General features: G+C 33.7%; 1 protein-coding gene across 4 annotated transcripts in view; it reads right to left on the bottom strand.

The window, feature by feature from the left end:
• The window catches only part of LOC143255389 (cell adhesion molecule Dscam1-like), a 201,551-nt gene that overhangs the window by 90,467 nt on the left and 83,771 nt on the right, over nucleotides 1-27,313 (bottom strand). For all 4 annotated transcript variants that reach the window (XR_013030583.1, XM_076510968.1, XM_076510970.1 and 1 more), the window contains exons 6-13: nucleotides 26,673-26,793; nucleotides 25,331-25,515; nucleotides 22,804-23,076; nucleotides 21,241-21,648; nucleotides 17,900-18,061; nucleotides 13,079-13,360; nucleotides 5,859-5,978; nucleotides 2,100-2,273 (exon numbers count right to left, since the gene is read on the bottom strand). Coding sequence is in view for 3 of the 4 variants with exons in the window: in XM_076510968.1 (XP_076367083.1) it covers nucleotides 2,100-2,273; nucleotides 5,859-5,978; nucleotides 13,079-13,360; nucleotides 17,900-18,061; nucleotides 21,241-21,648; nucleotides 22,804-23,076; nucleotides 25,331-25,515; nucleotides 26,673-26,793 (1,725 nt within the window). In the remaining variant the exon portion in view is untranslated. The remainder of the gene's footprint in view (nucleotides 1-2,099; nucleotides 2,274-5,858; nucleotides 5,979-13,078; nucleotides 13,361-17,899; nucleotides 18,062-21,240; nucleotides 21,649-22,803; nucleotides 23,077-25,330; nucleotides 25,516-26,672; nucleotides 26,794-27,313) is intronic.

Below are 27,313 nucleotides of genomic sequence, written 5' to 3'. Positions count from 1 at the left end.
GAAAAAGTAATTATGTGTGAGTACAAAAGTTTACCCAAGAACACATAAACAAATCTTTAAGTAATCTTACACTAAGTAATTCTCAAACGTTGCATAACTTATGATAGGAATTACTCATACATGCTGGACTGTAGCTGTAACAGTCACACACATAATATAACACAAATTCACTCACAAAACCATGCACACATTGTTTCTGGGAGTAGGTATAATATATTCACTATTTTGTAATTTTGTAATATTTCTCATGTTAACATAATAAAGTGTAATCAGTCACATTGTTAAAATCTTATAAATTGCAAACTTTTCTTTATTTTAACTGTTTATATTCACTGTATTTCACAATTGGACTACATTTTTAGGCTCAGCATGGCTAGGTGGCACTCAACTTGTAACCTGCAGGTTGTGGGTTTGAATTCCTGTCGCACCAAATATGCTAATCTTTTCAGCCATGGCAGCATTATAATGTTACGGCCAATCCCACTATTCATTGGTAAAAGAGTAGCCCAAGAGTTAGTGGTGGGTGATGATGACTAATTGCCTTCCCTTTAGTCTTACACTACTAAATTAGGGGCAGCTAGCACAAATAGCCCTCATGTAGCTTTGCACAAAATTCAAACCAAACCAAACTGCATTTTCTTCCCACAAATGAACTCGCCTATCACCTGCTGTCTGTTGGATAGTGAATAACAAAAATATGACACACGCCATTGGACATACCTACCTAAAATACAGGTACAAATTTTCTCACCTTACCACAGTTGTTTTTGTGTATAAGAGAAGTAAGGTATCATATATTCTAGTGCATAATTTTTTATATCAGGTTCATAGTCTTTTTTTTTTTATTCTGTTTTTCAACAGCATCTTATGTAAAGTAAGCTTCAGTATTAATACTGGAGCTCTCAGCTGTTTGTAGACTAGATTTGATTAATGTCTGTACTTTGACTAGTATGTAAAACAGATAAATAATAATTTATACTTCTTTCAACTGACAAATATAGTTTGCCATCAAAAAACATGACAGCAATGCATTTCTGTATATAATAATCAAATATTTTCATTTTTGTCTTTGTTCATTTAAAAAAATCTAAGTTTTCTAACACAATAAATTATTATGCATAAAGGAATAAGTTGACAACATAAAGGAATAAGTTGAAAACTCTTCCTCTTTTTTGTATGTTTATTTTAAACTCCATTTATTTGTAATTTCTTGATAGGTTTTAATAAATCAATGTCCGATTAACATTTCCTTTTCTTAAAAATTATAATACAACTTTTTTTGCAAAAAAAAGTTAATTCCTGTAACATAAAGATTTCATATTTATGTGTTCAAAGGGATGTTTAATTTTTTTCCCTGATAATATTGTGGCTACTAAAGATGAGTTTCACAAATTACCACAGGAATAACATAAAATTATTTCTTCAAAAAATGAGCATTACCTATCAAAAATAAATGTTATTTTGGATTTTATCAAAAATGGCTTGGTATTAATATTTATAAAAGTGTATTTTACTCATTTTTTAAACCTAAGTTAAGCTGATATAATAATTTTTCAAAATGTTAAAAGTATTGAAATGCTATCATAATTTATACAAAGAATACTTTTCAAATATATTGTGATAAATGTACAAATATTGTATATATTTACCATTCAATATTTTAAATATAAGAGGTCAACTAAATTTTATAGATTATTATTTGAATTCAGAAGTTGCCTACTTAACATATAGTTGTCAACTATAACATAAAACCTAGCAATTGTTTGACATTTATGAAAAACTTGTAAACTAAAAATTCCATAGTATACTGCTTAAACAACTTTTCATGATATTCAGGAGCAGCAGTGAGTTTCTGGTGAATTCTCAACACACTTCAGTGTTAAAAAAGACTAGCTCTAGTTAAGGGAATAAGGATTTATCTTTCACATTTTTCATTTAAATGAACTTTTACTTAAATATCTTTTACACATTTACATTTGTAAGTTTTGGTGGTTGTATATAGGTGGACAGAAGTTCTTGGTAGGTGTTAGATTTTTCTTATGATTTTATTTTTTATAATGTAACTAATTATTTATAAGCAACTGTGTCAACTATCTTACCATGAACAGTAAGGAAGACCACTTTACTTAAACCCGATTCAATTCCATTGTTGGCCTGGCATGAGTAGAATCCTCCATCTTCTGGCTGTGTGTCCTTGATGAGAAGGGAGCCATTGGGGTATACTTCATAATGTGGCCCACTAGCAATGGCAGAGTAGTGCCCAGGAATGTTTCCTACAGGAAACAAGTGATTGATATATAATGTTGTTATGTGTTACAGTTACCTTGACACTTTAAACAGTAGATTTGAGAACTGCTGCATGAAGATTTTCTGTTCAACAGTGTAAAAAATAGTCTATCAGAGTTCTGTTTTATAACATCATACAAAGTTAAAACTGCAGTCTATCACAAATTTGTAGAATCTTATTTTATACCATTATACCAAGTAGAAACTATTCATTTTTATAAATATCCATAGCATGCTCCTCTAATTTTTTAAAGTTTCACTGCACTGATCTGTAGAGATTACACTGATTACTATGCATTCAAACACCTTATCACTATTAATGATGGTTAATCTGTCTGTAGAAGTTACACCAATTACCATACATTTAAACACTTAATCACTATCAGTGCAGGTTAATCTGCCTGAAGAGATTACAATAATTATAATTATTATACATTTAAACACTTAATCACATTAAACACAGGGTTAATCTGCCTGTAGAGATTACACCAATTATCATACATTTAAACACTTAATAACTAACAACATGGTTTAATCTGCTTGGAGAGATTACACTAATTATCATACATTTAAACACTTAATCACTAACAACATGGTTTAATCTGCTTGGAGAGATTACACTAATTATCCTGTGTCTAAAAATTTAATTACTATCATTGCAGGTTATATTTTCTATGGAGATTATCTAATGGTCTGTCTAGACCATTCCATCCACTAAAATAAACTTAATTAAAATATCAAAGCCAATATTTTTCATCAAAACATTTATCAAGCTTTTCCTTAACATCTCTTAAGTTTACTGCATTCACTACATCTGAATGCAACCAGTTCCAAAGGTCAACTACCCTATTAGAAAAATAAAGCTGCCAAAATTTATATTTTTGTTCATTAGTCTTATTATTTTCACCATTAAGTATGAGAGAGAAGATACACCAACACTGTGAATTCCCTTAACAATATTAAACACCTCAATCATATCCCATGTTTGTCAAGTACTTCATACAGGTTGTTCATATTGACCGTGTTTTATGAGTTTAGAAAGACTATGACCAGATAATGGTTTATTACAGATCCAGCATCATGCCTTAATCAAACAGTGTCAAGATATAATAGAGAATGCACTGCATTACCTTTCACTCAACATAGTTAAATGGCATGTATATACATGAGCAATTGTGTTTACGTCACAACTTCTTTCTTCCAAAATGCCAACTCCCTAAGAAAAAAACAAAAGTCTAGGGAAAGTAAAAAACTTCCTGGGAAAACCAATTTCATTGAATAATTGTGCAGTCTAGTCTGGGAAGAAGCTTTATATGTTAGAAGTTACACATTACAGAATAAGATTTTGTGTGATCCATGGGTAATATAAGAAAATTGTGGGTTTTTATAGCTATAATTAGAGTTAGACTTCAAAATAAATTGATAAGTATGAGATCCTCATCTTTTTTTTCATTTTGTCAAGATATAATAGAGAATGCACTGGATTACCTTTCACTTAGCATAGTTAAAAGTCATTTACCATTTATTTGCCCAATTCACTACATAGTTCCCATCCCTCTGCAAAATGACAACATTCTCCATGCAATTATATACACCCACTACTTTAACATTATCAGCAAACTTGACCAATCTATTGATCACTTCACAAGTCTGTTGACCACCCCCCTAACTAATATTGTTAATATTTATCATAAAGAGTATGGGTTCCAGCCTGGAGTTCAGATGGTCCACACTTTCTGGATTAATCCAGCTTAACTAAACTGCATTTATTATAATCCTCTGCTTCCTCTCTACTAATCATTGATTGATTGAACTATCTCATCTTTACATACACAGTTTTTGTTACTATGAATAGTCTTTTATATGTATGGCTTTTTGTTAAAAACCTTTGGGTATAGCAAGTTCCCACTCATCAACACCTCTGCAATGAAGCTGTGGTATCCTCGAAGAAAGAAAAAAAGGTTTCTGACACAAAATTTTAAGGTTTATGACCAATTAGTAAGACAAACTGACTTATAATTAACTGTACAATGCTTGACACTTTCTTTAAAAATAGGTGTAATATTAGCCAGCTTTCATTCTTCTGGTACTTACTCACCCACTACTAAATGACTCACAAACTCTTAGTAAGAAGCTTACTTATCCTTGACCTCTTTTAACACTCTTGGAAGAATATTATCTGGCCAGGAGTTATATTATTTTTAACCTTTCATTTTAACCTCTTTTAATACCCTTGGAGAAATGTTATCTGGCCTAGGAGCTTCATCATTTTTAATACCTTTGGAAAAATATTACATGGCCAAGAGCTGTATCATTTTAAAACTGTGCAGTTTTGAAGAACTTATTTTACTGTTTAATACTAAATTTCACAATCAGTATGCTTAAAATCCATCATGATTGAAACCTCATTAGCAAATGCATTCTTTAACTCATTAGAATGTGATCAGCTGAACTATAACAGATTCCAATAGAGGACAATTTATCCATATAACTTGCAACAGAGACCCATGCTGATTTAATCTCCTTGTTATCTTTTTCAATATCCTCTACTTCAGCAGAAGTTACATTGAAACTATTAAGAGTACAATATTCTAACTGTAGTGTTTGCATTGAAAATATATACATTGTTGTATTTTTCTGTAATATTTACACTGTATGCACTGCAGTAGAGTTGCTGTACTGTATATGTTGCAATACTGTAGTTGTATAGGTTATGTAGATACTGTTTCAGTAGTGGTTTACACTATTTTATTGAGATAAATTTAAAAAATGTAAAAGAATTATTTGGATTCCATCATCGAAGCATTTTCTTCTGCTTGGGCCCTATGATAACAATTATGTTTTGCTTACTTTTCTAGAGCTTTGATTAAAACAAAAAATCGAAAGCTTCTAGTTGTGTTCACATAAGTAAAATTATAGTGTTGAATGTTATACATATGACACCCTGTAGTTTTAAGTAAATTTGTAATGACACTCTGTAAAAATTAAGTTTCATACTAGTTTTAGATAGTCTATTCAGTAGAAGTTTCCAACCTTTTTTTACATTTCACATAAAAACGGTATGGAATGTTACAAATGCAAGCAAAAATGCCACCCTAAAGGCGACTGTTTGTATTAGGAATTACTAATCGTAGTATTCAAATCTTATTGAAAAATTTAGAAGAAATGAACATTTTTTGAAAAATGGAAGTACTGCATGTGAAAAGTGTTTGGACTGTGCTGATATAAAGAGTAATGTTTTATAAATCAAAAGTGGTACCTCTTATTTAAATAATAAGTTTTTTTTTTAAGAACTCGGTATTTTCAGTACTATATTTATAAATATATACATCAATAGAGATGTTATCAAACCTTCACGTATAGTTCTAGTGAAGTTGTGTGCTTGTGACGAAAATGCTTTTATACAAAATTTTGTACTGAGATAAATAAATGGTTGTTGCATATACAGTGGTTATTTTTCTATATGAATCTTTATGGATTTTTGTTTGGGGTGATATTCAATAGATTGTGCCACACTGTGTGTGTATATCTATATTAACTAAACAGCATGCAAGTTTTTCGTTATTCATTACCAGATTTCCGCTCCCACGTTACCACCGGTGAGGGAAAACCACTGGCAAGGCAGTCTATTCTGACGTTCTGACCAGCAACAACTGCTGTGTCTCTGGGCTCCACATCCCACTTCGGTGGTACTGTAAATACCGAAGAAAAGCCTATGTTTGAAACTGTATTTTTAATGTGAATATTTTCTTGTTGTAGTATTAAGGCTAGTACTTTTCTGTGGAAACCTATATTAAAAGATTAATAATCAGTACTTCAGATACATATATATTCCAACATGGAAGTTATTAGATGCTCCTTTCTAATGAGTTGTTCTTACTCGTAGTGAAATGAAGAGTTCATTCTTAATAACCTTCAAATTATACAACTTATTACAACTACCTACTAATCTGTGTATCAAAAATAATTTATTTTTGGTGTGTTTATACTTTTAACTAATATCTTGTAACAGAAACAGAAATTAGGATGGTATAATGTGTTATAGGTAAAGTGTAAAGAAAAAATGAAAAACACTACATGCCCATGAACGACCTAAACTATTTCAAACGAAAGTTTCTCCTTATCAAATTACAAGATGACCCATGGATTATCTTAGTTTGGTTTGGTTTGAATTTCACGTAAAGCTTCAATAGCAAATACTAATTTAGCAGTGAAATACTACAGAAAATGGAGCTAGTCATTACCACCCACTGCCAAATCTTGGGCTACTCTTTTACCATCGAACAGTAAGATTGACCGTTACATTTCAACTCCCCCGCGCATGAAAGGGTGAACATATTTGGTGAAAGATTATCTCAGAAATGAGCGTCATGTGTTTTCAGGGGAGCGATAGTTCCATTGTTTATTATGATAAAGTCTGTGATGTGGACCAAAGAATTTTACATTACTCTTAATCTTTTTTTTTTTGTATAAAACATTGTTAGAGTAAAAATGATTATTCTTTTACTAACGAATAGTGGGATTGGCCGTCACATTATAACGCTCCCAAGGCAGAAAGGGCGAGCATGTTTGGTGAGACGGGGATTCGAACCCGCGACTCTCAGATCACGAGTCGAACGCCTTAACCAACTTGGCCATGCCAGGCCCTTTGAAGTTAAGTATAGTTTTGATACCCGTAGTGGACACAGCACAGATAGCTCATTGTGAAGCTTTGTACTCAATTACGAACAATTAGACAAATTCAGTTACTTGCAGACGTTTTTTGATAAATTGATAGGCTAATGTTTATATAGAATACAAAAACATCACCACTTTAACTTAGTAAGAAATAACATATACCATTAGATCGTGCATGTTATTTATCACAAAATACCAAAACTCACCATTTTACTTAAGTAATAAAATGAACATATACCACTAGATCATGCATTCTTAATGAAACTTCTTTGTACTCATCTCCACTGACAATAGATACATAAAAACGCGTTCTCCGTTGACCGATGATGTAACATCATGTGATAACAAACCAATCATATATATCGGTAAAACATTATGAAACGGTAACATTAAAAAATACGACTAATATTTATGCCTGATTCCAAAAGAGAACGTGACCAGGTGTTTGGCGTGCCGGGATCGAAGGGTTGGACGTTCAAAGAGTTGATTTCGCTGAACACACTTCGGACTTTCAGCTATATGCGCATTACATAAATTACAAACAACCCAGTTATTTGGCTCAAAGATAGTCCTTGTAGGTACTTCTACGTCCATCTGCGATTACATTTCCTGAAAATTGAGCCAACGTGAAGCTGACATGCCATCCAATTGAAAAATTTCAATTTTATTCCTCAGAACCGTTTCTGAAGTTTTCTAACGTACACATTTTTTATTAAGAGCAGTTTTGCTTTGTTGTTTTTTTAATTTCGCACAAAGCTACTCGAGGGCTATCTGTGCTAGCCGTCCCTAATTTAGCAGTGTAAGAATAGAGGGAAGGCAGTTAGTCATCACCACCCACCGCCAACTCTTGGGCTACTCTTTTACTAACGAATAGTGGGATCGACCGTCACATTATACGCCCCCACGGCTGGGAGGGCGAGCATGTTTAGCGCGACGCGGGCGCGAACCCGCGACCCTCGGATTACGAGTCGCACGCCTTACGCGTTTGGCCATGCCAGGCCTAGCAGTTTTGCTAACATATGATTATTTTCTATGATTCTATAGGTAGTTCATGAAGTCTGTTGATCGTTATTTCCTAAAGTTTGCTGACATTCCTTTCATAAAGACAAATTTTGAAGTATGCTAATTTATAGTCGTTTCTTAAGCCTAGTTCCCAAAGTTCAACATTTTGTTGAAATCTTTTCCTAATGGCAATTCCTAAAATGTGCTGATCATTGTTTACATTTCTATGTTTAGTAATTAATTTTAATTTACTGTAACTAGTTTACATGTGATTTATTTAATAATGATGAAAAAATTGTTACATATATTATTCACCATCCGTGGATTAGCGGTTTGATGGTTTATGAAGTTAAAATGAGAGATTCACTTCATACGGCATGGACAGGTGGTTAAGGCACTCGCCTCGTAATTACAGGTTCGCATCCCCGTCACACCAAACATGGGGGCGTTATAATTCGATGGTCAATATCACTATTCGTTGATTAAAGAGTTGGTGGTGATGAATAGCTGCCTTCCCTTTAATCTTACACTGTTAAATTAGGGACGGCTCGAGTAGCTTTGTGCGCAATTCCAAAGAAACCAAACAAACCACATTATACAGTCAATTTTATAGCATCAGGTACAAAGGTAGTGTTATTTAGTGAGCAAAGACAGGCGATTTATTTACAAAAGGAAACGAGCATTTGGAGTTTGTTATCATAAAAGCCAAAATAGATTTATCGTTCCAGTAACTTTCTGAATGTTGGCACACCTTTATTATTATAAAGTGGTCTATAAGTGAGTATCGGACGAATTGTAATTTGTCTCGACCAATATTTTCTGCCAGGCTAAAACTGATATCATACTATTTTAAGGTTTGTTTAAAAATGTGGTAGTAGATACCGAAGTCAAAGTTACTGTTTAACTGACAAGTCAGATTAGGGCTTACAACAACTATAGAAGAGCAGTGTTTTTATGGAAGGTATGAGGAGAAAGTTGTGGTAATTCATTCATTTCAACACGTCGCGTAGGCCCGGCATGGCCAGGTGGGTTAAGGCGTTCGACTCGTAATCTGAGGGTCGCAAGTTCGAATCCCGGTCGCACCAAACATGCTCGCCCTTTTCAGCCGTGGGGGGCGTTATAATGTGACGGTCAATCCCACTATTCGTTGGTAAAAGAGTAACCCAAGAGTTGGCGGTGGGTGGTGATGACTGTCTAGTCTTGCACTGCTAAATTAGGGATGGCTAGCGCAGATAGCCCTCGAGTAGCTTTGCGCGAAATTTAAAACAAAACAAATAAACAAATCAATGGTTTTGTAGGACAAAAGTGTTTGAGTTTCTACTTATACTCACTGCCAAGATAAAAATTAATACGTTAGTTATTGTAGGATTGACCAACGAAATTTACAGTCTATATGTCTTCTGTTACTTAATTGTACCAGTTCGACTACCTTCTTCTGTTGATGAACGTATATAATTTCTACTAAAACAAGATGACACTGACACATATGGCTACAAAACTTCCACATCCTCTTTCCCAGCAAATATTGATTGGATACGTATAAACTTAATTTGTGAATCTACAGTGTTTCACCTTATAGATGAAAATGTCGATGACTGCCATAAATTGATGAGATAGCACAAGTACATAACATTACAGAAACTCCACTCAGCTGTTCCAAGAAATGTCAGATGCAGTAAAATGAACTGTATTTCATCCCTCTTATTAAAAGTGAGGACTTTCCAACAAACGTCACGTTATACTAGTGATTTTCCCACATTTTACATAAAATGTTTATTTGTTGTTTCGCATAAAACGTTCCAGTTACCTATATTTTTTTAACTTATTAATGTGAACCTCGTAAGAAGTGCATTACTAAAACATCTTAAAAGAGTTTTTAAGGAAGGCAGGTGTTAAAATTCTGTTATCAAACAAGAGCTGTCAAAATGTAACATAAGTAACGTACTCATTATGCAGATATATTTTTCACCACCTGTTTGTTTGGAATTAAGCACAAAGTTGCACAAAAGGGCTATCTGTGCGCTGCCCACCATGCGTATTGAGACCCGGTTTTTAGCGATGTAAGTCCGCAGACATACCACTGTGTTACTGGAGGGCTTTTTCACCAGTTAAATGCATTTATTAACAGGACCCCTAAAAGTTTAAATGTTGACAAGCAATGTAGGAAATATGAATACACTTTGATAAAAACGTACAATTGTATGATCATTTTGCCATTGTTTATAAACTCAGTAGCTGGAATTCCTGATTAATAACTTGTTTGTTCTTTACTAAACAAAACCCCAGGAAACGTACTACCAGAAAACACTACCACTTGATACTTAAAGAGTAAATATAATTCGTTAGAGCCTAATTCATGGTTTAAGCCATTCATACAGGTTTCCATCGGGATGGAATTTGATCCTCTGTTGAAGAAGTCTGCCTTCCCGTAGATAGAGTTGTTTGAGAATTTTAATTTATTTGGGACTTCTACTGATATGAAATTGTTAAGGGAAGATGGACTGTACTTTAAAGAAAAACTGTTCAATTTATATCTCCAAACCTCCATCTCGTGAAATTCAATCATTCACTTAACACTTGAGGTCAAATTCAAGAAATAATATTCTACTTTCAGAACAGTTTTTCAAAATTCTGGGAAAAATTCAAATGGTTAGCCTTTATTTTCTTTATTTTGCAATGTAGCTCAAGAAAAATTTCTCAAATCACAGAGCCAGGACGTGGAATTTCTCAGTGAATACTTGTAAATGTGTGTGTGCACGCGAGCGAGCGCGATACAATGTTTACTAGGGAGAAAATGACAAACTTAAAACGTAAAATGTGAATGAAAATTTGACAAGTATTTTTCAAATTTCTTATTAGAATTTTAAAAAAATTTACCAAGTTCATTACGGTCGTTACGATTTATAAATATTCTAAAGGAAAGTGTTTTTATGTTTGATATTTTTTTTCAGAAGAAAATATTAATTCTCAGAAGAACAAATTCATAAGGGTTTATAAAGGGTAGATTGAGGTCAGACCGAGGAGTTCTTAAAAGCAAATAATTAGAATTGATTAATTAATTAATAATTAGAATTCTGTACGTGACTAGTTCCATGGAAAGGTGATTTTCATCTTGTGAATATCCAAACGGTTGTTTATTTTAGTAATTTTTGTTTAACAATTTTTCCCTGAATTTCATTTAATATTTCTAGTTTTCCCTCTAAAAAGAAGTTAGATTAAAATTGTGTATGTGCAGTGTGTAACTACAAAATTACTTTAGTCGTCAGATGCTAGCAAATTAAAAGAAACAAAAAGAGAGGACAGAAAGATACGTCTATAATTCCAAACAAACAGAGACTAACCAATAAATTATTATAACAATAATAATAATGAGTGATGATGAAAGTACTCCAAATATATGGTTTTTCTGTAGAAGAGATAAATCTTGCTCGGGGTGGTTATTAATTTAATGGGCTTTCAAGTAATAGATGAGAGAACGGGATTTGGAGAAGGCAAACAAAAGAGATCTGGCAAGACTAATGTTATAAATCAACCGAAGAGAAAGAAAATATAGAGAACTCGAGGATACAGATAGCATGGAGAGCTCTAAGAAAAAAGAATAAACATCAAAGGAAATTCAAACTAAACTGTATTACGGTAGAGATAAAATAATGAAAGTGTGTGTGTATTACCAATTAAAATTTCTGGTTGAATCCACAACATGAACATAGGAGTTTGTACACTTTTTTTTGTAGCCAGAACAAATTATTTCGTTGGATGACGTCAAAGATTCTACTTTGTGTGTTTAATGTGGTTTACATAAAGGCCACAAAAATTGTGATCAACATAAACTACTCTGATAAGTCTCTCGCTCGAGGGCAGTCTGCTTGTTTGTGAGGGATGGTCTCAATGGGTCTAAGTCCCCCAGTGGCACAGCGGTATGTCTGCGGACTTTCAACTCTAAAACGCGGGTTTCGGTACCCGTGGTGGGCAGAGCACATATAGCCCGTTGTGTTGCTTTACGCTTAACTTCTCCACAAGCAAACTATTATTATTTATCGAAAAATGCCATGTGAAACGTTTCCTAGCTGCGGTGACAGGTTCTGTCATACAGAACAAATTGAAAAGCAACAAATTTTTCAATTTATGCCAATACTTTATTTTAGAAACTGTAGGAAGATTTTTAAAGGTACCGCTTCTTTCAAAGTCATTAAAATAGGACACACCCATTAGAACAATATATAAATGAACTTCTGCTTAATATTAGGTTGACATACAGTCCGAAATAATTCATTAAACTAGTGCTTAATCGATGATTATTTAAGCTGTGTCTTGTCCATAACGTAATCCAACGTCACTTTTGTTATATGTCGACTTTTGCGTTAATTTAATGGATTCGTGCTATTTAAATGAACGTGAAACACTCGAAATACTTGAAAATTGGACAATCTTTTAACTTTGTTAAGATTCATTTAAATTATTTGCACCCATTAAAATTAAATTAGCATTTAGGAATGAAAAACACCACTATTTATATTGATTTCCTTTATAAAAATTCCACAAAACATGGCATGACTATGTCGTTAACTTTGACCTTTGACCCAATCTACTTTTAACAAGATTAAGTTTTACAACTGCTATAAATAAAATGTAACCAAGTCTTCTAGTCTATAAAGCTAAAAATCGGGATTCGATATGTGCAGTGGGTAGAGCACAAATAACTCGTTACCCGCTCTACAACAAGTAACTTGATCAAGCCGTAAGATGAAAGGTCAGTGTAAACAACTAGGAATAAGAAATTACAAAAAAAAAAAAACAATAAATAAATGGTCTAAAAATAACTAACAGCAACTGAATTTCGTTACCAGGAAATCAATAAGGAATGATTAGAAGGATTGCTTGCAGAATGCTTGTTTTAAACTCTAGGACACTAAAACCGAAACTAAACGTGAATGTTATTTATTAAAGATTAGATTGATCTTGTATTCAGTTTAATGAAGCAATATGATAAACTAAAATAATATTCAGAATGATATTTAACTTTAAATATTTAAATAACACATTTAATTGTGTATTAACATCACATTGAAACGGAACACTTTCTCAGGTGAACGCTAGAACAGTGTCAACTCACCGTCCACCACCAGTACGGCACTGTGACTCACAGACGCTGCTGCATTGCTGACCTTGCAAGTATAGTTTCCGTTGTGATGAGTTTGAACGTTAGAAAAAAACAAATCGCTTGAAAACTCATCTTTTGTTCTTTTCCCATTCAATCCTTGGTGTAACGGTTGGCCGTCCTTGTACCACTGAATGCTTAGCGGTGGATCGCCTTTGATCACCGTACACACCAGTCTCGCCCGCATACCTTCCTGGATGTTTCTTGGAAAGGAAAATGGGTCGATCACAGGACGAACTGGAACGTGAAAAACCTGTTTAGTCCATGTTGAATTTCACTAAGAAATCGATTTTATATTTTAACGTTGTTCCACAAAGAAATAAAATTAATAGTAAACAAATAATTTGTTATGTCCTTAGAGGCAACTAAAATAACCATAATTTGTAAACAAATACATTTGTTATGTCCTTAAAAAGCACATGAAATAACTAATCTGTAAATAAATACATTTGTTACGTCTTTATAGGCAAATAAAATAACCGTCAGCTATAAATAAATACATTTGTTATGTTCTTAAGAGCAACTGAAATAATCCTAAGTTGTAGAGGAATAAATTTATGTCCTTAAAAGCAATTAAAATAACTCTTAAGTTGTAAGTAAATATATTTTTATGTCCTTAAGAGTGACTAAAATAACTGTAAGTTGTAAAAAATTAACTTGTGTTTTAAAGACAATTTAAATAATCGTAAGTTGTAAATAAATACATTTTTATATCTTAAAAGCAACTAAAATAACCGAAATTCTAAATAAATAATTTTGTATTTTTGTAAAGCCAATTAAATAACCGTGAGTTGTAAATACACATATTTTTAAATACAATGAAATAACCGTAAGTTGTAAATAAAAACATCTGTTATTTTTAAAGACAATTTTAAATTTTAAATAAATGTATCTATTATTTTTGAATCAGCGAGATAACTGTCACTTTTGATGAAACGTACATTCGTTACCCAGAATTAGGATGTAATATTTGGAGTTTTCTTAGATTTGTTTTGCTTACTATAATTCGCAAATATTTTTGTTTTCATGTTCATTAAGATGTAAATATATGTCGTTATCCTAAAGATAAAGAAGTGTCCGTGTTTAGATAAAATGTGTTGTTACCCTGAATCATATGAAAGTACTTTCGGATTCTTTACGCATATAATGACTTTGTTTTCTTTAAACATAGAAATCGTCTATACCATTTGTTTTCATTAAAATGAATTGTCTACGTTTAGTAGTTTAAGATTTAAAAATATTTGTTTTTTTAATTGTCTCATGAAATTTAGTTCTGAACAAGAGAAACTGATATGTACTATTTTGAATCACAATTTGTAATAAACCATTCAAATTTATTTCTATATGTATGACAACTAAACATATAAAAATTGTATGTTTTTATTTTTGGGAATGTAAATGTACAGACAACATCATTTTAACCGGCCAGTATTGTGGGAATTTTTGTATTTATATTTTGTAAACATATATTTTGTGCCACATTTTGTTTATAACGAAGTAATATATTTAAAAACTGCTTTCCATCTTCCTTATTTACACTTTGTTGTAGTTTTACTTTAAGACACAACAGTTGACTCTTTACACATTTACACAGAAACCACTTGAATACATTCAGAAATAGCGTTTCTAATTAAATCTACCAGGTAGTGACTTTGTAATAATTTCTTGGTATGAAACTTTTTTTAATTTTTTAAATGTAGGAATAAGTTTTTGTTCTTTGCGAAAAATCAATGGCAGAACTATTTAGTGTCTTTCACTTGTAAGTGTGGCAGCTTTGTTGCTGCAGAAAACCCTGTACTAGCACAACGTTCACCAAATACAAAATATTTTAAACACATTTCTAATGGATAAAGAAATCACACAAAATCACGGTTTGTATAGTCTTTGTACTATGAATTTATTTATAATGCATAGAAAAAGTGAAATTGATTTGACGCTTTAGAAAAAGGGCAAACAACAATAGCTTTTTGTAATTAATTGCAAACATGAAAGTCTTAAGGGTGTGAGCTTTGACAACTGTTACTTGGAAACAAAAGCGTATATTTTTTGTTTGTTTTAGAACACTGCTTTTAACGCATTACGAGCTTTCTTGTACAAGCGTTCAAAATTGGTTCCACGACCTGCCGGCAATCATGGTGCTTCCTCGTGGTTACTTTTGGACTAGTGACGTTTATACAGTAGAACCTTAACTGACAGAAGTAGAACAAAAAGATGACCTGGCTCCGATGTGAAGGCTGTTCCCTTACATTGTTTTATTTATACACTGAAAGCAGGCATGTATGTGTAGTCTTTCAAAACCAATTAAATGGGAACTGTTATTTGAAACGTGGCCAAGTCTTCTTAGCTGTGTGTACCTTTGCTGAGATTTCATCATTATACGTCACCTGGCCACACATCTACATCTTACGGAACTTTAAGACAATAATTTATTGCAAATATGGACATATATTGTTGGATGTGTATTGTGCAAGTCCAACCTGCTCTCTAAATTTGTAGAAGATTCTTGAGCGTAAGAATCAACAATACTTGTTCTATCAAAATGCTAGTGTGTTTTCGAACATTGTTGAATGCTATAGAATCTCGCCTTAAACTGCATAAAAACCAACTCGTCAAGAGACAGTATTATTATTAATGGTCAGCTACATTCAGAATGCTATAGATCTTAGATCTTAGAAGCTATAATTGTGATTAAGGCTTATTAATCAGAAAATTACAGAATTTGTCCAAGAACGTGTATAAATTTCGAATTTTACGAACCGTTCAATTCCAGTGAATTACTTCGGATGTTAATATTTCTACGAAGACATTATATATACTGTCGTCGATGAAAACTTATGAATGCTTCATGCTAGTTCACGATCAAGAGAAGTGTAAAGTTGTATCGACAAAGAATTAATTTACTCTCCGTGAACGTCGATAAAAGATTCAGTTCCAGACCAGATATATAGAGTGTAAGTCTGTACAACCCTTGTATATAATCCAATATCAGTAATAACCGTTATTATATATGATATTGTTGTGCATATATTAAAATATATTTGTGTTAAGAAATAAAATTGTGTGTATCAGTCTTGTTGGCAAATCTAACAAATTTGATACATATCGACATTCAAATAACTGCGAAGTTAAAATTAAAATTTACGTCTATTATAAATCGTTTTGATTTATCTTAATTTCATTATTGTTATGCGGTGCTGATTTATCATCTATTTACAATTAATGTATCTTACAGTATTAGCATTATATATAAATATTGCGATTAGCAGGGTCTAGGATCCTGTTTTATGGTTCATGATTAGTTAGTACACTATAACTGATATAGAAATAAGTTTAACAAGAATTTTATTTTATTTTAATAATAAATGTATGTACACACTGCAGATGGAGAATAGAAACACAAACAGTTATTGGTATATATTTATTTTAAAGAGTTTTCAATTCTTTGCTTAATATATACATGTATATATATATATATATTTAGGACAAGTTTAAATCACGAAAATTATCCGAACCTGTGATGTATTATTGGGATTACTACTGAAAATATCGTTAATAGAGAGAGTAGCCAACTGAGTAAAAAATGTATTTCAATATTTGTAAAGAGAAACGTAAGAAGGTGTATGTGTTTATGTTTTCTTATAACAAAGCCACCTCGGGCTATCTGTTGAGTTTACCGAGGGTAATCGAGCCCCTGATTTTAGCGTTGGAAATCCGTAGATTTACCGCTGTACGAGCGGGGGACTCATAAGAAGGGTGGATTGACAAAATCTTTTTTTTTTAAATTTTATAAGTTACCAATATACTTCCGCATGACTCCGTCAGTTACTGCAGTGTCTAATGAGTATACTGTGGAAATGTTTCTTAAAATATTCTTTTTTTTCTTCATAAATATTGGTTTCGTTTGTTTTGAATTTCGCGCAAAGCTACTCGAGGGCTATCTGCGCTAGCCGTGCCTAATTTAGCAGTGCAAGACTAGAGGAGGGCATTTAGTCATCACCACCCACCGCCAATTCTTGGACTACTCTTTTACCAACGAATAGTGGGATTGACCGACACATTAGAACTCCCCCACGGCTGAAAGGGCGAGCATGTTTGGTGTGACGGGGATTTGAACCCACGACCCTCAGATTATGAGTCGAGTGCCTTAACCGCCTGGCCATGCCGGGCCTCTCCATAAAAAAATATGATCTGAAGAACAAGCATATTTAATAAACATCTTTGGTAAAGAAATGTAACGTACTGATAGGGCATTTCTGAAATAAATATGTTCCTGAGTGGAATCTAAAGGAAGTTTTTAAGAAAATGTAGTGAAGCCTAAATCTTTGTTGGCTCATAACAAAAGTGCTAACTTTAACGTTTGTGCTAGTTATTCCCTGAGGAATTATGTTGAAAGTTTCTTACCCTACTTGTAATTCATATAAAAATAATCCCATTAGTAAATTATATCGTATAGAAGTAGGGGTACAAGTTTTATCATTCTAATGCTTAAAGTCTCAGCCTGGTTCATTGTCATCATTGCAAGTATTCTTTTAGCTGTTTATTTATTCTGAACCCTTGATATCTTAGTAAGGTTGCCAGTAGTAAGTCAACATAATTAGGAAACCATCTGAACAAGTAAAACAGTATAATTACGACTGTATGAACTTGTAAAATTTGAATATGCTAAAAATTTTACAAACCCGCAATAATAATTTTAAAATTATTCGTAAGTAAATATTAGCACTAAAACTAAGAACTTTATACAAAAATGAATAACAAAATAGTATCTGTACAAACCCATTACAGTTACTCTGACAGTCCCACTATCACTCTGACCCTGGTCATTGGTCGCTCGACAGGTGTAGAGACCATCGTCCAGTTCTCGGCTGACGTCACGAATCAGTATTGTCCCGTTAGTAAATACCTCCTGTCGCAGATTGATAGGCAGTTTCATACGACCTATGTTAGTGGGAATTATTCAATTATAAACGTTCATTCTTCATGTTTGGTTGAAATATACATAGCATAAGATCAAAAGTAGATTAAAATAAGATAATGTTGATACACATTTCAAACAACTTAAAAATTTCAACAATATGGTAAAAAGTTATGTTAAAGGGATGAGTTGAAAATATTGTAACTGTTTAAGTTATATTGTTTTGTTTTGTGTCAAAACTGAGTTAAAGGTACAATACCTCTAGATGTGTGTACAGTGCACATAATAAGGTCGAGTCGTTCATCCATTACTCAGTGGAAGACTTCTATTTCCTTTCACAGATCGTCGTGGCTTAATGGTTAGTGTTCATGGCTCGCGTTCCGTGGTCACAAGTTCTCACAGTTATTTGGGCTCGTGCGTACGTGATGAGTGACTGATGGTGTTATTGACTATTTATCAGTTTGCTGCTTTATTAGATGAAACGTACAGATCATTACGATGAGCAGACAGCCTTGTATAACTTTGGGCGAAAAACTGAAAACAAGCAAACAGACTCAGCATCGGGAGCTTTTGGATGGAACTCAGGACAATCGTTAAGAACGTGCCAAACCGTCTCGAACCTTCGTCTACTCCCACGTTGGCAGTATTTTTCGTTTGATGAATTTGCTTTGTTACTTGTACTTAGAATTTATCATAATAGAAATCACTCGTACGTCTGTAGTAGTGTAGCAATTATTATTTTGAATTACTTATTTCTAGGCCCGAAATGACCTGATAGTTAGAAGGCGCTTGACTCGCAATCTGAGGATCGCAAGTTCGAATCTCCATCCCAACAAATTTGCTCGCGTTTTCAACCGTTAATCCCATTATTCATTAGTAAGAGAGTAGCCCAAGAGTTGGTGGTGGGTGTTGATGACTAGCTGCCTTCTCTCAAGCCTTTCTTAGCTAAAATAGGAACGGTTAGCTCTCATGTAGCTTTACGTGAATGACAAAACAAAAACACTTATATCTAATGACTTAAACTTTAATCTTCCTAAAAAGAAAGGTTGCTTTCGCTTAATTGCACTTTTTTATTCACACACTCACACAACTTTAATTTCACATTATTTTTGCGATATTTGATGCAAGACACATCTGAGTAACACGAAACAGTAAAAATGTAATCAATACAGGATAACATTTTGATAGTTTGTCAACCAGAAGCATAAGAAAAAAATGAACGAAAAACTGTTAAGAGACGCACAAAAATAGATACAACTGGTAAGAACCTCTGGAAAAATTGGATTTACAATCCTTAGAGTCTAGAAAAAAAGAAAAAACGTATTGTTATTTGACGTTTGGTTTGGTAACAGACATAACTTTATGTAAGGTTTGTGACACCGCTTCTGTAGAATAAGTTGCTGTTCTAATTTTATAGAAGGTTTATGATCACTTCCGTAACATCAGTTGCAGTTCTAATTTCATTTAATATCTGTAACACCACTGGAGTGGAGACTAGTTGTTATAAAGATAATTTTTCATTGTTATTTTTGTAAGTGGTTTAGGACTAACATAAATCTTCCAAGGTGGCTACATTTCATAAGATATTGTTAGATTTATAGCGAGTGATGAGTCAGTGTGTCTAATTTTTAATGCTTTTTCCGTGTATTACTTACTCCAGGTTAGAAGTGTGTATGTGGTTAGCTACGTTATTAATGTATTGCTTTGTTCAGTTGCTATTGATGACTACCAATAAAATGAACAACTTCTTGACCGGAAGATTAATTAACAAAATAAATATTGTATAATTTTTGTAAGTTCATCGTTAATGCTATCTTCAAACCACCATTTTATTTTAAATGCCTAATTAGAACTTCCCTTTGAGAGTTGATTTGGTTTTTCTGAGCACCGGCGATTTAAAGAAATCTAAGTTTATTTTACTCAACAACTTTGATGTTCTTCATTGCAGATCCCACAAACTTGGAATTCAATACAATTCAAGAGCTGAATCATTTTTCTTATTACATGGTAAGGAAGATAAAATAAATAATTGAACTAAACTAGGTAATACGGTTTTATTCATTTATATTTTGCTGTATTTTTAGTATCTTTTGTTTGCATTTTTCGTGGAGCAAAGAGTTTTCGGATCTTTTTTGAAATAAGTGTGGACGTGGACACTTTCAGTATTTAGCTGACTTAGAAAAGTGACAAATTTATACTTGCCTTCGTTTTTCTTTGAGTGTAAAACCAGAAGCGATTTGTTTGTTTATTTGTTGAATTTCGCGCAAAGCTACTTGAGAGCTATCTGTGCTAATCGTCAATGATTTTGAAGCTGGACTGAAGGCAAGACAATTAGTCAACACCACCCACTGCGTACTCTTGAGCTACTCTTTTACAAACGAATAGTGGGATTGATCCTCATATTATAACTTTTCAACAGCCGAAAGCGCGAGCACGTTTTGGTGACGGAGATTCAACTCGCGACCCAGAAACGTTATGTCTATTGTTTAGGTTTGTGTGTTGAACGTGGGTTTATTTCTTGGTTGGTAAAGTGGCAATAAAAACTTTAATACTGAGACATTTTGAGTCTAATTACAGTTGATTTTTGTTGGAAATATTTGTTTGATGACGATACGACTATCAGCACAATTGGTGTAAGTGGAGTGCTACATCTCGCTGAGTTGGCTTTTGATATTCATTTTTTTTAAATATTAGGGGTTCCTCTCAGCATAAAATAACTTTTGGCAATTTCGATCTTTCTTGTTCGTCGGATTGCTTTAAAATGTTCCACACAAAGGGCTGTTCGCGCACAACCAATCATAAATTTGAACTGATAGAACTGAGGGAAGACAGATAGTCAAAAACAGCCACTGCCATTCTTTGGCCACTTTTGTATGATTGAATAATGGGACTTGACTTGTCACTCTTATAGCATATCCAATATACAAAATGCTGAGCGCGTTTTTTTTTCCGCCAAAATGTCTTGAACCATGAGCCCTCACATTCACAGTTCGAGCATATTAACAGTTAGCCCACACTCGGCCTATAACCTTTACTACAAAATATTATAATGTAAGATTAGACAAATCGATAAAATTAAGATTTGTAAGATGAGCATTATTAGATGGGGGCTTGGAACCTCCCCTTTTGACAGAGGGGAATTGTATTAGCGCGGGCTTAACCACAGCATACATTTCTATCCAGCAGCAAAAGATTGAGTTACCTTTGTACCATGTAATTGAGTTGATTGGATATCCAGCTGCCTGGCAACGGAGATGAAGATTCTCCCCTGCGACAGCTGACACATCACTCATTGGACGGACGAAAGGCAGGCCGTAGACGTTGACTCTAGCTGAATGAGCAACTCTGCCAACCGAGTTGGTTGCTCGGCACCTGTACTCACCACCATCTTGCACTGCTACAGAAGTTATGTTCACATAACTCACCACCAAACCCTGGCGTGTGATATAGTCGCCTACTCGAAGGCTTTGACTTTCTCGTAGAGGCTCGCCATCTAGTGTCCATGTTATTTGAGGCAGCGGATTGCCGAAAGCAGCACATTTTAGTGAATGGAATGTCTTCGGTTGAAGTGTTTTCTTAGAAAATACAAAATGAAAAACAGGCTCGGCATCTGTCAATAAAAAGATAAATAAATGTAATGCCTGGGTTGATAGACATAAAAACAATTTAAACAAGCTTAAAAGTTTAGGATCTTGCCCTACATAGGCATCACAGCAAACTTACATATATTTTAACACAAAAAACAGGCCCGTCTTAAAATGAAACAAAGCACATTATTTCCAGTACCTTGTAACCAGGCTATAAAAATATCATTATATTTGACTTTTCAAACCCAGCATATACTGTAATCATTAAAAAAAAATTACATAGGCCTTACCTTTCGAAGTTTTAGATTATTTTTACCGTAGGCAAGGTATGTGATTATCACAAACTATTTGCTTGTACGTTTCCTCCTAGGATGCTGCTACGAGGGGCTGTGTAACAAGAGTAACGAGGGGGCTGTTGTAAGTTATATTATTGTCTTTTTCTTGTATCTGCCATACAGAAGGACCTAATAGGTCTTATATCCATACTGGTCTTCACAGTTTAACTCATACCTGACTATAACTTAGATGTATCTTTCTACTTGTAGGATACGTAAAGCTTTGTCTTCTCCCTCTAATTTTACCCAAGACAAATAAACTTGTGTCTCTTGGATATAAATACCGTGATGAAAGTTACAAACGTAATATTGTTGTTGTAATAATTAATATAGGCGCAGACATAGTCCGAGTCAATGATCCTAGTGACAAAACACAACAAAAAGATACATAAATAAGTGTATCAATTCCATATCACCAAACGAAAAACACAAGGAACTATGTTTATTGTTGTGGTAGAGACATTCCACTCAGGAAAACAAGTAAAATTATTTGTCAGTTTAGATTATAAAATGCAACTACGTGTGAGAAGGAATAATAATAAAAACATTTCCGTACCTCGAACAAATTAATTATAAGAAAATAGTTAATATGCGAGAAAAATAATTGGCATTAAGAGTAAACCAAAGCAAACAGAATTATATCATTACCGACACCATAAAAAAAACAAAAAAATGGCTGGTTAACAAGAGCTGTGCAGAATTCTTGCTTTAACAAAACCAAAAAACTAATAGAATAACATCTCTACAAATATTTTAACACTATGTCTGACAGTTCCCTGTGTAAAATCATGCCTTTAAAACAACCAGAAGCTATTAGTAACACCAGTACAAGGAACAACTTACCACCTAACACAAGCTGAGCAGTTCCCTGAGCAGAATCGTGATCATTGGACACAACACATTGATATATGCCCTTGTCTTCCCTTTGAACAGGATTGAATGACACAGAAAACTTTGACAACATTTGAATTCTAATGTCCTCCAGATACAAAGGCTCCCCATTTTTGTACCACTTAACAATGTCTACTGGGTAACCAGAGAATGAGCAATTGAAAGTGGCTACTTTTCCTACATCAACAATTTGTTCCTGGGGCTGCACCTGTGCGGATAGATGGGCTGAAAGAAATGTATTATTGTACTAGTATAGTTTAATATGAACATCCTTTACGAAGTTATACTATTGCTGTTATTATAAACTAGAAATCTGATTAACTTTTCACCACTGAACAAATCAGACCAATTAATCAACAAAATTATTGAGCAAATCTTTAAAGTCAGCTCTAAAATGACGTATTTGTTAAGAACAAAGGTAAAGCAATTAAAAGCATATATAGATATTCAGCCTTTAAAATTATAAAGAAAAAATATCTTTTCTTCAGCAAAAACTTAGGCAAACTAATGACTGATCACGTAAGTTTGAAGTAACTAACAAAGTTTTTAAAATTGTTGTTTTTGTGTCAACGGGTAAGTAAAACTGAATGAATACGTAATATAATTATTATCACAATAACTGAAGGCTCTAAAGATACACATGCTAAATATGATGAATGAAAATAGACGCGTTTTAAAGTTAAAAAAAAAATTTCGATAGAGACATTATCGAAAAATGGGTCATGACTTTATTGGCTACAATAGGCAAACACTGCTTTTATCTAGGCTGGCTTTTCTGTACTTCCAAATCTTAATTGATAACTTTTCAGTACAAAAACCTCAGCTATTTAATCTTGCTTCCGATCTAAATTTATCGGAATTTCCCAGAATGCCTCGTCAGTTAGACGGGTTTTATTAACAGAAAAGTGACACCAGAGGCTCAAATCTCTTTTTACAACCTGCTGTGGATCAGCAAGCAGACCAAATTCAAAGACAACCGAGTTCTAAACTCATTCTTAAGAACATAGTGGAATGAAACGTAATGATAGAGCCCGGCTTGGCCAGGCAATTTTGGAGCCCAATTCGCAATCTCAAGGTTGCGGGTTTGAATCCCACTTCCATCAAACGTGCTCGCGTTTTCAGCCGTAAAGGCGTTATAATGTTACGGCCAATCTCGCTATTCATTGGTAAAATAGTAACCCAAAAGGATGGTGGATGGTGTTGACTCTGCCTTCTCTCTAGTCTTCCACCGCTAAATTAGGAACGTCTAACGCAGGTAACCCTCGTGTAGCTTCATGCGGAAAAAAAACAAACCTAATGGCAGAATTAAGGGGTTCAAATAGTAACCCAAAGGATGGTGGATGGTGTTGACTCTGCCTTCTCTCTAGTCTTCCACCGCTAAATTAGGAACGTCTAACGCAGGTAACCCTCGTGTAGCTTCATGCGGAAAAAAACAAACCTAATGGCAGAATTAAGGGGTTCAAATAGTAACCCAAAAGGATGGTGGATGGTGTTGACTCTGCCTTCTCTCTAGTCTTCCACCGCTAAATTAGGAACGTCTAACGCAGGTAACCCTCGTGTAGCTTCATGCGGAAAAAAACAAACCTAATGGCAGAATTAAGGGGTTCAATAGTGGGCACATCATACTCATCTAGAACGTCTAACTAAGTGCAGGCACTTAATGTCATGATTTTATTCAAATTCGTTTTTAATTTCACGCAAAGTAATTCAAAGGCCATTTGCGCTAGTCATCCCTAATTTTGAATTGATAGACCAAAACGATAGCAAATAACCGATACTACCCACCGCCAGCTCTTAGGCTACTCTTTTCCAATGAATAGTGTAATAGATCTTCAAATTATAACGTAACTACAAATGGAAAACCAAGAATGTTCAGTGACGAGATTCGAACCCATGATCCGCACATAACGAGTCGGTTGCTAAAGCCCCAAAGTCAGGAATTTATTCATTTTGAAGATTATAGAAGAGTAATAACCGAAATGTCTGCTTACTTCATTTGACCACAGTTTGTTAACACCATCGTACTTATGCCTTCTAACAGATAGACAGCTACAGTAAGGCTACAATTTGTGAATCTTTCTAATTCCAAGTTTATGTAAACTCCTTACAAATGATCGAATCGCTTGGCTCTGTCAAGGCGAATGTTAATACCTGAACAGATTTTGACCAGAAACAACGGAATGTAATGTTACATCTCAGAAGAAAATAAAGTTTGTGATACTTACGTAAAATAAAGCAGAAAATAAAAAATCTCAAAAAGTAGCCAGTCACAGCATATTCTGTGTTAAACGTTATTTACTTCAAGTAAGACCTTGTACAAAACGAATGTGCCTCAGCATTAGATCATATTGTTGACTTAGTCACAGTGGAAAGTAACGAACTTCAGTGCTGTATTTTTGTGGAAGTTTAAAATATAAAACCTGAGTTGCGGAATTCATGATTATCTGGTCACCATACAATTTTCTCCAGGCCCGCTTACCTCTGATTATCAGAGTTATATCGTATCTTTCTTCCCCTGCACTATTGCTGATCACACAGACATACTTCCCAGCATCCTCCAGTGTTACTGAGTGGAATATGAGAGATCCACTGAGCTGCATCGTTCGAGGGTCAAGATAGACTGGAGTCAGATGGGACTGGTTTGTTCCGGTATACTTATACCAGCTATAATAAGACTTTCAATGAATTTCAAAAATGCAAGGAAACAAAATGTCTCCACGAAATATCAACCTTCTGTAAGTATATACGTCATCACCTGGCACTAAAATACACTGCAGTGACACAATCTTGTAGCTAGATACGTCATGACCTTGCACTAAAATACACTGAAGTAATACATGCCTGTAACTAAATACATCATCACCTGACACTAAAATACACTGTAATTAAAATACTCTTATAACTAAATACGTCACATTTGGCACCAAAATACACTACAATAACACACTCTTGTAAGTAAATACTGTCATCATTTGGTAATAAAGTACACCGTAATAACAGACGCTTGTGAGTAAGTACGTCATCACCTGGAATTAAAATACACTGTAGTAATATTCTTTTTCAGTAAATACTATAATAAATTGACACTAAAATATATACACATTTGTATGTGTCCTAAAGTGGGAAAATTTTTAATTAACTTTCTGCAAAACAGAGTGAGAAAAAGTAAAAAGTTTGAAAATGTAAAAGTAGAACTTCCAAACAGCTTCAAGAACTGACAAGAAGTATATTATATAAGGTTTGTGACCAAGTTACATTGTACCAGTTGAGTCAAAGTCTGAAAAACTATGTATTCTTGTAATAAAGAGGAGTACAATAAAAAACGAAACTTAGTACTATTATCTTTTTGCATCATTTTATGCATTAAATTAAATTATTATTATATTATATCGATAAGTTTTAATCACGTTGGTTACATTTTAATCAGTTTAGGTACTCTCAAAAATAGTAAAAAATTATAAATTACATTTGACTCGTAAGAGAAACCTCATTTTAAGCATTACGTTATTAACAAGGTTACAGCTTAATCATCGCTTCATCGCTTTTAAAAGTCACATGACCTATACAGTTAACACCATACTTTGTTACTCACAATATGTTAGCCAAACCTTTTTATTGAAATTATGTTCAACGATCACTTGTAAATAGTCAGGTTTGAAAGCACTCACCATTATTTAAAGTTTCATAAAGCTTTCACCCATATTTAGTGAACTGTGTACAGTAATTATTTACCATTCGTCAAATGTGTACAAAACTTATCTACAAGAAATGAAAAGTGATTTGTGTGGAGCACTGAATTAGTCAATTTTTAAAGTTCTCACCTGTATCTAGGAAGAGGGAACCCCTGAGCAGCACAGGGAAGTTCCACGAACTCACCCACCATAGCAGAAATCGACAACTGTCGACTGTCCTTGATTCGTGGAGACATTGTCCCGCTGGAATCTAATAGAAATGAAAGTTTAAGAAATGAAAACACCCAACAGGAATTAAACATTTATAGGTACTTTGAAGACACTTGCAAATTAACATAACATGTACGAATCCATTGAATATATAAATATCCTTGACCATACTCATAATTATACGTCACTATCCTCTATACAACGTTAAACATATTTGATATCTGTACCTTGTACACAATATAATACATACTTAATATCTGTACCTTGTACACAATATAATACATACTTAATATCTGTACCTTCTACACAATATCATACATACTTAATATCTGTATCTTCTATACATTTACTTAATATTTTGATGCGCCCTACATCACCCCCCTCCGCTCCCTTTAGTCTGAGCCTCGATTTTACAACAGGGCTCATTAGACCTGTGTTTGTGGCCCTCATTAATCCATGAAATTTCAGATTATCACCGTCCTCTAATAAAGTGCTGGTGCTTTATGGTAAAAGAACAATATATTCTCTTATCATAGATAGTAAAAATATTGTATTTTCTT

This window comes from Tachypleus tridentatus, chromosome 7, assembly GCF_004210375.1.
Source record: "Tachypleus tridentatus isolate NWPU-2018 chromosome 7, ASM421037v1, whole genome shotgun sequence".
Classification (NCBI taxonomy): domain Eukaryota; kingdom Metazoa; phylum Arthropoda; class Merostomata; order Xiphosura; family Limulidae; genus Tachypleus; species Tachypleus tridentatus.
The sequence above is the reverse complement of the archived record's forward strand: the minus strand, read 5'-3'. Positions and strand labels throughout refer to the sequence as shown.